This window comes from Montipora capricornis, chromosome 2 (genome assembly GCF_036669925.1).
Source record: "Montipora capricornis isolate CH-2021 chromosome 2, ASM3666992v2, whole genome shotgun sequence".
NCBI lineage: Eukaryota > Metazoa > Cnidaria > Anthozoa > Scleractinia > Acroporidae > Montipora > Montipora capricornis.
In genome coordinates, this window is record NC_090884.1 from 11,922,257 (window position 1) to 11,937,256 (window position 15,000).

The 15,000-nt window shown below is 39.4% G+C and overlaps 2 protein-coding genes across 2 annotated transcripts in view; both read left to right on the forward strand.

The window, feature by feature from the left end:
• The first annotated feature begins 6,578 nt into the window (after positions 1–6,578).
• LOC138033441 (uncharacterized) lies at positions 6,579–14,502 on the forward strand. The gene is made up of 8 exons (XM_068881186.1): positions 6,579–7,008; positions 10,678–10,787; positions 11,002–11,152; positions 11,289–11,480; positions 12,341–12,499; positions 12,591–12,740; positions 13,366–13,482; positions 14,224–14,502. The coding sequence occupies exons 5-8, from the start codon at positions 12,473–12,475 to the stop codon at positions 14,500–14,502; spliced, it is 573 nt and encodes a 190-aa protein (XP_068737287.1). The 5' UTR covers positions 6,579–7,008; positions 10,678–10,787; positions 11,002–11,152; positions 11,289–11,480; positions 12,341–12,472.
• Positions 14,503–14,903: 401 nt separating this feature from the next.
• The window catches only part of LOC138038852 (uncharacterized), a 5,749-nt gene continuing 5,652 nt past the window's right edge, over positions 14,904–15,000 (forward strand). The window contains exon 1 of the mRNA XM_068884921.1: positions 14,904–15,000. This exon is cut by the window's right edge and continues 69 nt beyond it. The gene's annotated coding sequence lies outside the window, so the exon portion shown is untranslated.

Below are 15,000 nucleotides of genomic sequence, written 5' to 3' on the forward strand. Positions count from 1 at the left end.
CTTCGGTCTCCGTAAAGTACGCCCGTTTGGTATTTTGTCCGGTCGCGATTTTCTTGGCAATTCATTCGGCCTTGATGTTCGCTTGCCGCTACAGTAACAGTAGCCTCTATTTCGTTGTTGTCCATAATTGTAACAGAGAACATGTGATTACAATCAAGTGACGTTTTATACCACCTACAGTTTGAACGTGAGCTTTGTGTCATACGTACTGAGGATCGATGTTTCATTTTATTAATTTTTACGCAACTGCTTGGCTTAAATTAGCCTGCAGTGCAGGCGTTAGTTTTCCGGGAACGCCAGATAAATCAGGTTTTCGATGCCGCCATCTTGGATTGTGATTAGATGCTTGACCGGGAGAGGGTTGGTGCAGTGGTGGGTTGGGGGTGGGGCACTCGAAATAAGTGTTAAAAAGGGTTGACAGGCCTACACGACTCCCTTGTACGTGGTCTGGTTTCTGTTGCCTTTGTCATAATTTTGCTCTCATGATCAGTACATATTTGAATGGACGCCTATTTTAAGCGGTTCCTGCAGGATTCATTTAGCAATGGTTTTTGCCCTATGAGGCTTTACATTTGAATCTCAATACTGCTGTGTGATACGTTTTCTTCCAAGAAAACAGTTGGTCTCGAAAACAGTGTTTTTAGTTTCTGGGTGTTGATTTTCTCAGCAGTAATGTGAATGTGACCTTATGGCCTCACGCTTTTGCGCCAATTTAATTCTGGGCTCGACCGATATGTTGTTGATCGGCGGTAGAAGCGAGTGATCTTCTGGTTTTTAATGTTTGACCCGGGCCCGTGTTCATTTTGTTTTTGAACGCCTGTTACATTGTGCCCTGTATTAGTGAGATAGCTGGCTTTTTATAGGCTTTGCTTGTCTTTTTTCCTGCGTTTGTTAGAAGATCGCTATGCTCTTTGGAGGCGTTGTTTTCTTCAATTGTTTCACTCGTTCTTCTGACTTCTTCAGCGTGTTTTGGTTTGTGGCCATGGTCAGCAACTATCTCCTCTTTGAACGTCTGGAGTTAATTCGTTCTCGTCGATGCCCTTTTGATATTTGATGTCGATGTCTTTAAGTCGCTTCTTTGTCGCGGCTTTTAGATAACCCGACTGTAGATGGAGGTTCTCTGACACATTATTTGGTCAGGCAACTGGTGAAAAAGTGTTGACGGGCTTGCGCGACTCCTGCCGTTCGCAAACGATTCTAAAATCTGTGCCTTCAAAGTTTAGCTCTGACTAACGTGTCTTTTAACGACTTTCCTTTGCGATATGATAGTATGGGTGGCTCCCTAAATACTTCTCTAAGGTGCGGTTGGTTTTGAATGAGGTGCGATTTCCCCATGAATATATTCTTGAGGTTAGGTAAAGCCGGGTGGTATTGTGTAACAAAAGGTAATATTTTCTTTTTTGTGCTCTTGTCTTTGTTTTCAAGTGAACTCTCTCTATCCGTGAAGTTAACTTCAGATAGGAATTTTTCTGAAAATTTATTTGGGTATCCTCTATTCTTTAGACGTGTTTTGAAACTGTGCATGTTATTATTAAACGTCACGACTGACGAATTTGGTCTTAGGAGGCGTAGCGCTTCTCCTTTTATGAATCCTTTCTTAACGCCTGGTGGATGGCACGAATAAAAATTTGTGTATTGAAAGGTCTCTGTCCGTTTGTAATGTGTTTGCACATCAAGGGTGGATTCTCTATTGAATCTCTCGCCTTTGTACACTTTTGTGTCTAAGAATGTAATTTCTGAGTCTGATATTTCAGCCGTAAATTTGATTGTATCGTGGTAGTTGTTTGCCCTTTGCACAAAATTTTCTATATTGTCTTAGGTTGTGTGCCACACACAGAAGACATCGTCAATGTATCTCTTCCAAACTAGCGGTTTAATTTTGCTCTTGCTGATAATGCCTTTTTCTATTTTTGCCATGAAAACATTAGCAAAAGCCACGGCCATTTTGGTTCCCATTGCCGTTCCGTGGGTTTGCAAATAATGTCGCCCATTGAATAGATCGTTTTCACGTGACGTCATCATTTCCTAAAATCCAAAACTAAAGAGCCACGAAAGTTTTTATCCTCATCAGGCATAAGAGGCGGTAAATTTGTATCCATTTGCAATTTTAAAGCTCAATAGCGTGCTTCGTTTGGAAACCAGAGCATTTTGAATTTCTGAGTTGTGGCGGTGCGTGACACGAGGCGACGATCGAGTTTATTGAGAAATATATATTTATCTCATGGTTTTGAGCTTTTTAGAATTTAAAGCATTAGGAAAAGTGCTTAGGTAAATAGCTGTCTGTTCAGTACAGATGATCACTCGGCTAGATAGTCAAAGTAAGTAACAGATGTTGACACTATTTTCCGGCCGCCATATTGGTGCACCACAGATGTGCACCAACATGGCGTTTTCATACTGGGCTCTGTAAATTTCTGCGAAACATTTCAACGAATATCTGAAGTTTGGGGAAACGCACAGGCCTAAAACTTGGAGAAGTGTCTTCTTCATTTATCCTCTACAACATCACGAATTCTTCACTTTTTCCACTGGATGGTTTTCGATTTATTTTTTTAATGCGTGACAGTGAAAACGATCTATTGGAACGAATTCTCTTTAAGTATCAGGCAAAGCATTTGCCTCAAGAACTTAGTAGGGATTGGTAAATGGTTTTGATAGAAGTCTCGTACGCTTTGCATACAGTAGTGCAATTAAACTCCTGTACAGTTTGAGATTCGTACTTTAACCTAACGATTCACAAGAAAAAGGAAATATAGAAATACAAAGTTACAAGCAAGATACCAAAAAACTAAACTTCAGAACGCCAAAAACCACGACTGAAAAATTAACTACTTACAAGATCTGTACGGCAACTCCGGGTACAACAACTGACTTACAAAAGGAAATACAATACTTTTATACGAAAGACGAATACCTAATGAATCGACGAAATGAACAAAGGCAATTACATATGATTAGGCAACAGAACTTAAGTACATTGAATAGACGCGATAACGAAGCAAATACTAATTACTGCATGCGGAATTTAGGCAAATTTAGAAATATCTCACGAACGTGACGAAATACACGATACAACAATTAAGCGATGACAAATCAGTGCAAATATAGCAAACTTGTAGAAAAATATGAAAGAAAAGAAAAAATCGATTTCTCGTGTCTACAAGTAGTGATCCCTTCCTCTTGAGGTATATTTGTGTATAAGCTAGTTACAGCCATTGAGGCAAGGATTGCGTTCTTTGGCAGTTTCGTTTTCTCGCTGAAGTTTATATAGTCTGTTGAATCTTTCAGATAAGATTCTTGTTGTTGCGCTATCGGCTGTATGAGGCGGTCAACGAAGCTTGAACTTCTTTCTGTAGGGCCGTCATACCCAGATATTATACGTCTACTTACTAGTGTAGGCTTGTGAATCTTTGTTAGTGCATAGAATTCTGTAATTCTCGGTGGGTTTGGTGTTTGGGAAAGCCATTTCGCTGTCATTTCGTTAATGTGGCTTTCTGTGAGCATACACGTTATAATCGTTTTTTATTTTCTCAGCTGTTTCGTCAGCCATCGGTTTATCTAAGGGTCTGTAGTTGTCAAGATCGTTCAACAGAACTTGCCCCTCTGTTATTTTTTTCTTTTTTGCTCATTATTACGGTTGTGGTTCCTTTGTCGGTTTTCTTCACAATGATAGTTTTGTCACGTAATAGGTCCTTCAATGCACGCCTTTGACTGGGTGATAGGTTGTCCTTCGGCCTCTTTATAGGAATGTTTGCTAGTTCAAATTTTACCTCTTCTAGGAAGGTTTCCAAGGCCACTGATTGTTGGACCGGTGATTCCCACGTTGATTTAACGTAGAATGGGTGTGGTTTGTTTTCTTTCCCGTGAAAGATGTATTGGAGGCGCATTCATCTTGCGAAAAGGTTAAATGGTGAAAAAGTGTTGACGGGCCTGCGCGACTCCTGCCGTTCGCAAACGATTATAAAATCTGTGCCTTCAAAGTTTAGCTCTGACTAACGTGTCTTTTAACGACTTTCCTTTGCGATATGATAGTATGGGTGACTCCTTAAATACTTCTCTAAGGTGCGGTTGTTTTCAAGTGACCTCTCTCTATCCGTGAAGTTAACTTCAGATAGGAATTTTTGTGAAAATTTATTTGGGTATCCTCTATTCTTTAGACGCGTTTTGAAACTGTGCATGTTATTATTAACGTCACGACTGACGAATTTCTTTCCCAATGAGTTTTGTTCAAACAAGGAGTGAGTTTGGAGTGAGTGCGATTTCACCCATAGCACGTGACACGTTCCCCTTCAATCGGAAACGCATTTGAGTTGGCAAAACAACGGCAAGGACTAAGGGATTGAACCCAGGTGGTCCATCTTCTCCTTTTTTTGCTCGACCCTAAGTAAGGGAGGAAAAGAGAGAGAGCCTGGGTTCAAGGGTACACGGCACAACAACTACTTGAAATCACCAAATGTTAGGTTTTGACGTCAACTTGAAGCTACAAATATGTAGCTTTTATTCTTTGTTTTTACCCTGAAACCATTTTATTTATTTTCAGGACACTACATGCCGGCTCACATTGCACGACTTCAACAAGATCAAGAGAAAATGAGGGGACAGAGAGGGAGGCTCAGGACGTTGGCCGGGATATGTCATGTCCACGAAAGTTATTTTTAGACGAGCGAAAGTCTTTGTTCTAGCGGAAGTCTGTCTTCCGAGACGTCCGCATACACAAACGTCAAGTCCACTTCGCCCGCCATTACATGAAATCTTTGCTTTTCTTTCAAACACCAGACCGAGGTTGACCTGCTTGCGGACGTCTCGGAAGACTTCCACTCGTCTAAAAATAACTTTCGTGGACATGATATATCCCAACGGCTGGACCGGGAGCCTCCCTCTCTGTCCCCTCATTTTCTCTTGACAACATGGAATCATCGCGAAAGACTTTAACAAGTGCAAAGTTAAAATCCTTGGAGGTTGCCTAAATGGTCCCTAAACGCATCGAGGATTAAAGTCAATCAATCAATCAATAAACTTTATTTTCCCTCGAATTTACAGAGTAGCACTCAAGTGCTAATATCTTCTAGCCAGTGATGCCCAAGAAGAAGTTTACAGAAAACACAGAGACCTGTTTTGAATTTTGAAGAATTTATGACTGTCGACTGATTGTCCATCCTTGAGATGACTGACATTTTAAACGAAACAAGTCGCCACATTTTTTTAAACCTACCCTGCTCGGGAATCCCGAACCATCGAGTTTGGATTCGAGTTCGAGTTCGAGTTCCAGTTCGAGTTGGACTTCGAGTTGGACTTCGAGTTAGGGTTCGAGTTGGAATTCGAGTTAAAGTTGACTATAAAAATAAAGCCCCTCCCCCCAAAAAGAAATAGAGGGGTAGGGTAGGGTAGGTCCCGCAAAACCAGAGCCCGCCGAGATACTTACATTTTTCGAAGGACCGCTTGTGCTTATGGGAGGGCACAAACCAACGATAGTGTGACAAGGAATATTTTTCCTTGAAATGTAAATGCTAACCATGATCCACGATGCTAACCAACGATCTGGCATAAGATAACTGGACGTTGTCCACGTCCGGTTATCTTATGCCAAATCACACATTTCCTGGATGGCAAACGATGGTAAGATCATAGGCGCTGTTGTTGGTCATCCTGTATTTAACAATGGAAAGGTATGTTTGATTTTCTTTATGAAGACTTGCATTTGAAAGACACCCAGCGTGCTATTATGTGATACTCTAACTACCTGTAACTAACCCAAGTGACTGCAGAAAGCGCGAAAAGAACATTTTTGGTCAGCCGGCGTCCTTTCGGGTCACTAATTAGACGATACAGTTACAGTTTTTATTTACAGTATTTTTCTTACATATAATTACAAGAGTTGCTTGCCTCGGCAACTGTCTACGTAGCAGATTACAGTTTAGATTACAGTGACAGATCAGTTTGTAGAGAAATAAACAATTTGTTCTTTTGAAAGTTGATGTTTTGTCCAAAAGAAATGTTTTAGAAACTGACTGTGAGAAGACAGCTCGTTTTAAATGTCAATCGTAGTTCACTTTCGTTGCGTTTTTACTTTGCAAGTGCCTATGATTGTCTTGTAGAGCGAAATGAAATGTAGAGAGGTAATTAAAATTATTTTTAATTCAGAATAATATGAAACCGTCTATTAGTATATATATGGGCCACGACCCCAAAATGGACAATTTGTTATTATTCATTCGTAGTGACAAAAGGTACCACACATTGTTGAAAACCTATATCCCTGCTCTATATTTTAATGTGTCAGCAATTTTATTACTTAAACCAAATGAAAAAAAAAAAAAATGAAAAATCCCAATATTGCCCCGAATTCCTGTTCTTCGCCCAGCTTATACATCTCTTTGCTTATTAACATTAATAATAAATAATAATTATACATTATTATCAATTATATACTTGCGTTTTAATTATTAACTCGAAGTCCAACTCGAACTCGAACTCGAATCCAAACTCGATGATACCTTACTCCCTCCCTGCTCTGTCTCACCGCTTATTGTCACAAGCATTAAACTAGTGAAACATAATCCTTCCAGACAAGATGAAAACCAAATTCATAAAGCGTCAGATTGCTATTGTTAAAATCTGAATGCCCTCAGTGGAGGAAACAATTTGACACGATAAAAGTTTAACCCAGCAACCCCATTAGCGATTGAAATCGTCTGGTGTTTATAGACAGAGTGAAATCCCCTCCTAGGCAGCACTAGTCTTAAAGCCGGGACGAGTGGATGTAGAGGCTGTGAAAGGGGCCATTATGAGTTTTTGAGTAGATTTAGAGGTCGTTAAATCAGGTTTTTGTCAGCATGAGACTTAAATAAAGCTTGTTTTAAAACGAAGTTTCTAAACACAGTCGGCGCTGAAGTGAAGGAGTTGGAAGGCTGTGAGTGGTTAAGACTATACAGAGAAATTACGTAACAGCTAATCCCAAGAGACATGAACTAGTACTATTTGGAAGTCAAAAACTGTTGGATCTAATTGGTGAGCAACGTTAGCATATGGAACGCCAACACTGTCTTATGTGAACCTCTTTCATTATATGCGGTGCATTTTACGTTATATGCGGTGCATCTTACATTATATGCGGTGCCTTTCACATTATACGCAGTGCTTTTCTTATTATATGCATGCGGTACTTTTGTCATTATATGTGGTACTTTTGTCATTATATGCAGTGCTTTCGTCTTTATATGCGGTGCTTTCGTCGTTCTATGTGGTGGTTGTGTCATTATATGAAGTAGTTTTTACATTATATGCGGTGCTTTGTTTGTCATCATTATATGAGGTGCTTTTGTCGTTATATGCGGTGCGTTCTTCATTATGAGGTGATGATTCCCCGGGGTCTGGGTAGGAGCGTGTGAAAAATCCACAATGCCATGGGCACTGATATCGAGGATCCGCCATTTTGTTTCCGTTCTTGCTTCTGTCGTGTTCTCATGGAGACCTCGAAATGGACACAGTCTTAAAGAGACTGAAACTCGAAGATCTGACTGAGAAATTTCAAACTGAACACATTACTCCGGACATTGTTTACAAGTTGTCGGTACACGGAATGGTAATGTTAGGAATAAATACTCGCAGTGATATGATGTCTTTGCGTATAGAATGCACCAAATTTGGGGTAGAAGCACCGAAGAAACTCGAGGGAACGTGTGGTGGCCCCATTTTCTTTATTCCACAGTCTGTGCTTGGTGATTTGCTACAAGAGGGATTTACAATCAAGGAAATATCTTCGATCCTTGCTGTATCGGAGAGTACGGTTTACCGGAGGATGAGGCAATACGGACTGAGCAAGTTCGAGTTCACTGCATCAGGGTTGGTAACGTTACCTTACCTATAGGGGTGAGTTGGAACACGATACATGCAGTCATTCACTAACCGTCACGCAACAAAAAATCATAGGTCACCGTTTCGTAGCGAAACTCAGAGGTTTTAATAATTGTAATCTACGCAGTAGATGGGTTTTTCGTACAAAAACATGAAAGAAAACTCAAAGATTGGGATAATGCAGAGTGAAGATAGACAGAGAGCAAATCAAATTCGTCTTAAAATCACGGAACTGTCTTTATTTATTTTTTTTTTCGTGAAACCGCCTCAGGTTATGTTTGCAAGCTTACCTAAGACATTTACATATAGCGGAGCGTTATGTGTAGGGGTAAATTGACAATTGAAATAGTTTACATGGGCCTGTTTTGGGCAGAAAGCAACTAAGATACGTATTAATAGCACAGAACTATCTTTGATGTCTTCCTTGAAACCGTCTTGGTTTTGTTAATGTTTACAAGGTTACCTAACATGTTTACATATAGGGGCGCGAAAGCTGAACAGTAATAGCTGAACATACTCTATGAGTTCGCAATTTTATAATGATGCGTACGTGAATAAAACTAGGGCGTTGACTAAAAACGTGTGCTCTACAGTTTTCTAAACTCCCTCGCGGAAAATGTAATAGGACCTCTAACAGCTATCGTTGAGCATGAAACTTCAAATTCCTAGGGAAAATGTAGTATCGAAGCACGTTTACCCTTCAAGATACTATTAATGATCACTGGAAAATACGTGAGAAAATAAGAAATAAAAATGAGGGGTTTCAAAAGTAACATTCTCCACCCATGTTTTTAATGATTTATCATGTGATATATACGCTACGAAAGGAATCGAGTTACCTCATTGGCCTACAATTCCTGCAGGATTCATTCGTAAACAAATTGGAAAAAATTGGCGTTCCTTGAGTAGTTGAGTTGCTTTCTGCTCAAGACAGGTCCACGAAAACTATTTCAACTGTTAATTTCCCCCTATATCATATGTAACGCGCCCCTATATGTAAACATGTTGGGTAACCTTACATTAACAAAACCAAGACGGTTTCACGGAAAGACATCTTTGAGTTTTCCTTCATGTTTTTGCACGAAAAACCCATCCACTGCGTAGATTACAATTATGAAAACCTCTGAGTTTCGCTACGAAACGGTGACCTATGATTTTTTGTTGCGTGACGGCTAGTGAATGACTGCATGTATCGTGTTCCAACTCACCCCTATATGTAAGGTAACGTTACCAACCCTGATGCAGTGAACTCGAACTTGCTAAATCCGTATTGCCTCATCCTCCGGCAAACCGTACTCTCCGATAGAGCAAGGATCGAAGATATTTCCTTGATTGTAAATCCCTCTTGTAGCAAATCACCAAGCACAGACTGTGGAATAAAGAAAATGGGGGCACCACACGTTCTCTCGAGTTTCTTCGGTGCTTCTACCCCTAAAGACATCATATCACTGCGAGTATTTATTCCTAACATTTCCATTTCGTGTACCGACAACTTGCAAACAATGTCCGGAGTAATGTGTTCAGTTTGAAATTTCTCAGTCAGATCTTCGAGTTTCAGTCTCTTTAAGACTGTGTCCATTTCGAGGTCTCCAAGAGAACACGAAAGAAGCAAGAACGGAAACAAAATGGCGGATCCTCGATATCGGTGCCCATGGCATTGTGGATTTTTCACACGCTCCTACCCAGACCCCGGGGAATCATCACCTCATAATGAAGAACGCACCGCATATAACGACAAAAGCACCTCATATAATGATGACAAACAAAGCACCGCATATAATGTAAAAACTACTTCATATAATGACACAACCACCACATAGAACGACGAAAGCACCGCATATAAAGACGAAAGCACTGCATATAATGACAAAAGCACCGCATATAATGACGAAAGCACTGCATATCATTACAAAAGTACCACATATAATGACAAAAGTACCACATGTAATGACAAAAGTACCGCATATAATAAGAAAAGCACTGCGTATAATGTGAAAGGCACCGCATATAATGTAAGATGCACCGCATATAACGTAAAATGCACCGCATATAATGAAAGAGGTTCACATAAGACAGTGTTGGCGTTCCATACAAACTACTTAATTATTCTCAAAATTGAAAAGAATTATCGTAACCTAAACAAGGCAACAAAACCTACTTCGGCAGGTATTTTTTGCAGGTTTTTAGTGCCAGCGGTTTTCCAGTTATAATGAAATTTCAACCTGCAAAAAATACCTGCCCCTACTTTGAGTGTTCAAATGGCCGCTATTTTGGTATCTGATATTATTATCACTAATTATTTTCCTCAGCCAGTATAATAAAAAGTGAATTAATTGCTTCCATCATTTATTTTAATATACTATCAGCTGCACATCCAAGACAACAGAAAATTACAAGAGGATGATTTTGTCTACTTTGACATAGAAGATTCCTTAAAAAACTACGCTACAGTAGTAGATGGGCATCTCCTAGATGCTACGTGTTTGTTGAAGGCTATGGCAAGGTCTGTTTGCAGAAGATGTAAAGTTTGAAAGTGGATACATCCATATCCACTTAGTTAATTGACCACGCGCCTTATGGGATTTTCAGGGCCACTGAAATACAATTTACAACAGAACAAAACATTACACAACGACTGCTGCTTGGTTCAAACCAGGTCATCACTTTCATGAAACTTCTCATTAGGAGTGAAACTTGACACTGTAACACATGACTAACACTATGGAATACCAATATTACTATAATTGCTCGTGTTGAACAAGACGCAATCATTGTGACAGTAATTACCAAAGTTAATAATGATAATGATTTGTCTTTTGTTAGGTTTCTCGAATTGTCCACATATTTTGGTATAAACCATGGACAGTTCCTTATGGCAGTGTCTTTTGTTATGGCACGTATCCTATGCTCAAACAAGAGCGATGAAACTTGTTGTAAGTTAAAAACATGACAATGGCAGTACACTATGATGTTATTTTAATGTTAATGACAGTAACTTTTTGTACGTTTTTTTGTTGTGAAAAGCTGGCTTGTTCCTTTCACGAGTGGATGTTAGGAGAAGGAAATTCATTTATTAAAGTTAAGCTCATCTTTAAAGTTGACAATTGAGATGAAGAATGTAATAAATATTCATGTCTTTGGTCATAGCTGAAAGCAACATTGGATTGATTTTCTCCACACACAAGAACTGTGGAAAGTCACTTTCTTTACATGTCATTTGCAAGGGATAAGGAATTCCAGTCAGAAGGCACCTCCTTCTTTTATCAGGAGGCAACCAGAATACAGCTGGCACCTCAGAGTAGGTTAAAGTTATCTCCTTGACTGTCTAAACATCGGGCTTTGCTTTGAAATTAATATTCTGATTACAGAACTTTTCAAAGAAAGTTATTTAAGATGTCTTCATTTTTCCTAACAATGTATTTGGTATGGTTCAGCAATTTAAAGGTTCTTGAAGTTATGTCAAAGACATCACTTGTGGTTTTGGTGGATGATCTCCTAATTTCGCAGCAGCTTGGCGAATTCTTAAACCAGATACAGAGTGGACTGATTCAAGGCTCTGCAACATTTGGAATGCAGGCCCCAAGGGCATCCTTACTGATATCCAGCAACAGTAAGGAAGTAGAAAGGTAATAGCATTTCCTCTGTTTTTTTTCTATTTACTAAAAACATTAACCTGCATTGCAGACGTAATCTAACACCGGTTAGCAACGTCTCTGAAGCAGCACCAAGAGCCTTGTTCTGGACTCCCAACGGACTCAACGAACAAGCGCGAGTGCATTTTTCCCTTAAACCTGATTTGCTATTGCCAGTCTTGTCTAACAATTGTTTATCTTAACAGACCAAACATGGTGCATACTTAAATCCTGGTATGCTGCTGGGAGCCCAGTACAAGGATTTCGGTACTGGTTCGCACACGGACCAAACCAGACGTTTGGTTTCGACTGTGGCACAGGCTAAATTACCATGAACTTACTTGGAGACACTCAGTGAGCCATAACTTTAGCATTTTGTGGAAACTGTCACGTGTCACTGTCATTCAAAGTAATATCGATTACCATCATCGTCATCATGAAAGTTTTGGTCACCTGCTATTTTCTCTTTTGCATAACACTCTGCAGGCCCATCAGCACTGCTAAAAGTTCAACTGAATGATATTTGTTATGTCAGGGTAAAATTCGTGTTGTGTACCAATACGAGACAAGTGCATGTACCATTTTTTTGCTCAAAGGTATAAAGAAAATCTGATGCCTTTACTCCCTAATAGGTCACCCAGGGACAAGTTAAATTATCTGACATGAGCCAGAGAACTGAATATACATGTACGAACATTAAGAAAACACAGTAAGAATATCATGGGTGAAGAAGTTAAGGTGCTACAGCCACGGAGTTGCCTAACATTATTTTATACTAACTATAACTAGCAATTGGTCAATCATTCACTAAACATGATATTAACTCAGTAGTTCTTGTCAACCATCCAAAACAGGGTCTGTTTGTTGCCTGGGCCATACGATACCTGCCTTTGTGGGAGGAAATTGTCCACGATCATGGAGACCAACTAAGGTCTCTTGTCAAGAAAGTTGTAACCCATCAGCAACCCAGATGGGTGAAGGGCACAATGTACTGCATCATGGTTAACATAATGGTAAGAAATCAAAACTTTCTATTTTGCCGCCAAACAAGCTCTACATAACCATACTTATTTTCTCTGTAACCATTTCTTCTTCTTGTCATAGATTCATGCATCAGCAAACAAGGTGTTAGACATAAAGGACCTATTGTCCAAAATTGCTGCATTAAATGCCGCCAAACAGGAGAGACCTCCCTTCTTCTGGCGCATCCAGCAGGATGCCTTAGACAAATTGAATCAAGATGGGCCAGGCAAGGTACAATATGTTGTGGTTGAAAATGAACTTATTGTTTGAATGAAATAATAATTGGAGGGTGTAAACTGCAGGTTGCAGGTTAGAGTTGTAGTTCATTGTTTTACCATAGCTAAAAACCCCACACAAAAAAAATTAAGCCTAAGGTTGATATTTTTAAAGGTTTGGGTTGTTTCAGTTATGGTAAAACAGTTACTAACAACCCTAACCTGCAACCTGTACTTTACACCCTCCGTAAAACAAGCCCTTCAGTTTAGACTGCAACTCGGATGGAATCGTGTCAACCTTAATTTCAGTATTAAAGCACAACATATACAGGTCACATTACATAACCTCAAATTTTACAATTTAAAATAACTTCTCCATTTGTAAAGGCTAGATAATTTCCACATACCATAAGCAAGGCAAACAAATGGTTGGACATAAAATTTTCTAGTTCACCCAAAGGAAAACTGTTGAATTCTTCTTCTTTCCATGTATTTTGCACTTTTTGGTTTTTCTTTATGCCTTTTGTATGCTTTGCCAATCAAGTGAGCCATCTGCCTAAATTGACTAAAATGGTTTGATGCAGCTTTCAATCTCTAAGGTGTGGCATGGTCTGTCTCAGTGCTTTGATATTTTTTTGAAGATCCTCATGTGGCTCAATCCAGCTGTGAATGTCAAGACCTCACATGACGTGGACTTTGAACCTGCAATTGCCATCAAGTTGGAAACCTTGGGGCAATTCCACAGTGTCTTGCGTACTGTAAGTAAAACTTAATTAAGTGATCAAATCTTTCAACTGTGAAATTATAATTTAATGACTGAACTTTGGTAATAATATTTCAAGGCCTGATGCAGGCTTAGGTATGGGTACAGTATTAAAGACAAGAGTGGTACAGTAAACACCTGCATATAAGAACGTACAATGTTATGAACCTGTTAGGCTGAAAATTTCGTAAGAATCGTGTTATCCCAAAAAAATTAAACAGGTTTTTATTTTATAAAATGGCAGTGAAATTGTCTGCAACAACAGCTCTCATTTGTCATGCATATTTTCACAATTCTGGCCTTGTTGTTCGATAGCAAATAGGCCTTCAGGCTTTGTGGGCCTCTACGTTTTAGATCTTACAGTTACGGTACATATCATGACTTCATGTCTACACCATACATGTAAAGAACAGAAGACGGTGTAGTTTTGCTTTGCTGCTATTAGTGCAAAAATGTAGAAATGACCCTTACAGCCACCTGCCATAGAGTAGACATCTTTTGTGGAAATAAGAACCAATTTAACATATTGACGTCTGAGAGTGACTATTAAAAGAATTTTCTCGTCAAGGGGGAGCGACCTTGGGCATTTGCGGTGTGAACAGGTTAAGCACCTAGATAGTCTAAAACTGCTATAAATACCATTTTTATCAGAAACCATTTAGCCTATCTTGGAAAAATCTAGGTTCTTATGTGCGACTGTTTACTGTATGACACCTCTCCTCATTTCTACTTGCAGGAAGTGACAGATAAAATCAAAAATACCACGGCCAATGGATTCAGTGTAACCTACCCATTTGCCATTGATGAAAAAGCATCGATCATGGACGTGCGGAAGAAAAACAACAAAAGTCTTGTGACTAATTCGAAAGCCCACAAAATACCAGTGCAACTTCTAGAGCCATCCTTTGTTGCATATGTTATACATTGTAAGTCCCAGCACCTTGCTTTGTCACTAGTGTACAGTTCACAATACACAAGTGTTAGCTCTTCCTCCAGGCCAATAAATTGGATATAATTTAAGATGGGGAGAATATGGAACTTAATTCTGATCTAGGGGTCAATCCATAACCTTTTTGCAAAAAAAAAAAAATTATCATTGCCTAAATTTGTAAAAATTTCTAAGAGTTTACTACTGATTGATGCAACTCAGCATTGATGATTAAAAATGAAATACACAGTCCTGTAATGACATTCCTTGAATGATAATAATAATTCAATGTGCCCTCCCGGTTGTCACCATAATGGCTTTATGGCAACTCCTGAACTTGGGCACAGGATGTACGGTTACACATTGTTGGATTGCATTGTGGAGTCACAAGAGTGTTCAAACTGCAAGCAGTGAGCGAAGCATAATGCCAATAGTGAACGTGTACATAGTTTGTATACACTTAAGGGTTCAGAATTTCGACAATGTTCTGATCAACACGTTTTTTTCCAACAGTGGCTGGTATTCGAGAACAACCTGGGTGCGAGGCACCAAAACTACCAGACCTCACATCAGAAAAAGTCGACG

Bases quoted from the DNA above. Each gene is read 5' to 3' on its own strand.
- LOC138033441 (XM_068881186.1), top strand. From the start codon at position 12,473: ATGTACTGCATCATGGTTAACATAATG. The intron at 12,500-12,590 runs GTAAGAAATCAA...TTCTTGTCATAG, and splicing joins GCATCATGGTTAACATAATG to ATTCATGCATCAGCAAACAA. The intron at 13,483-14,223 runs GTAAGTAAAACT...TTCTACTTGCAG, and splicing joins TCCACAGTGTCTTGCGTACT to GAAGTGACAGATAAAATCAA.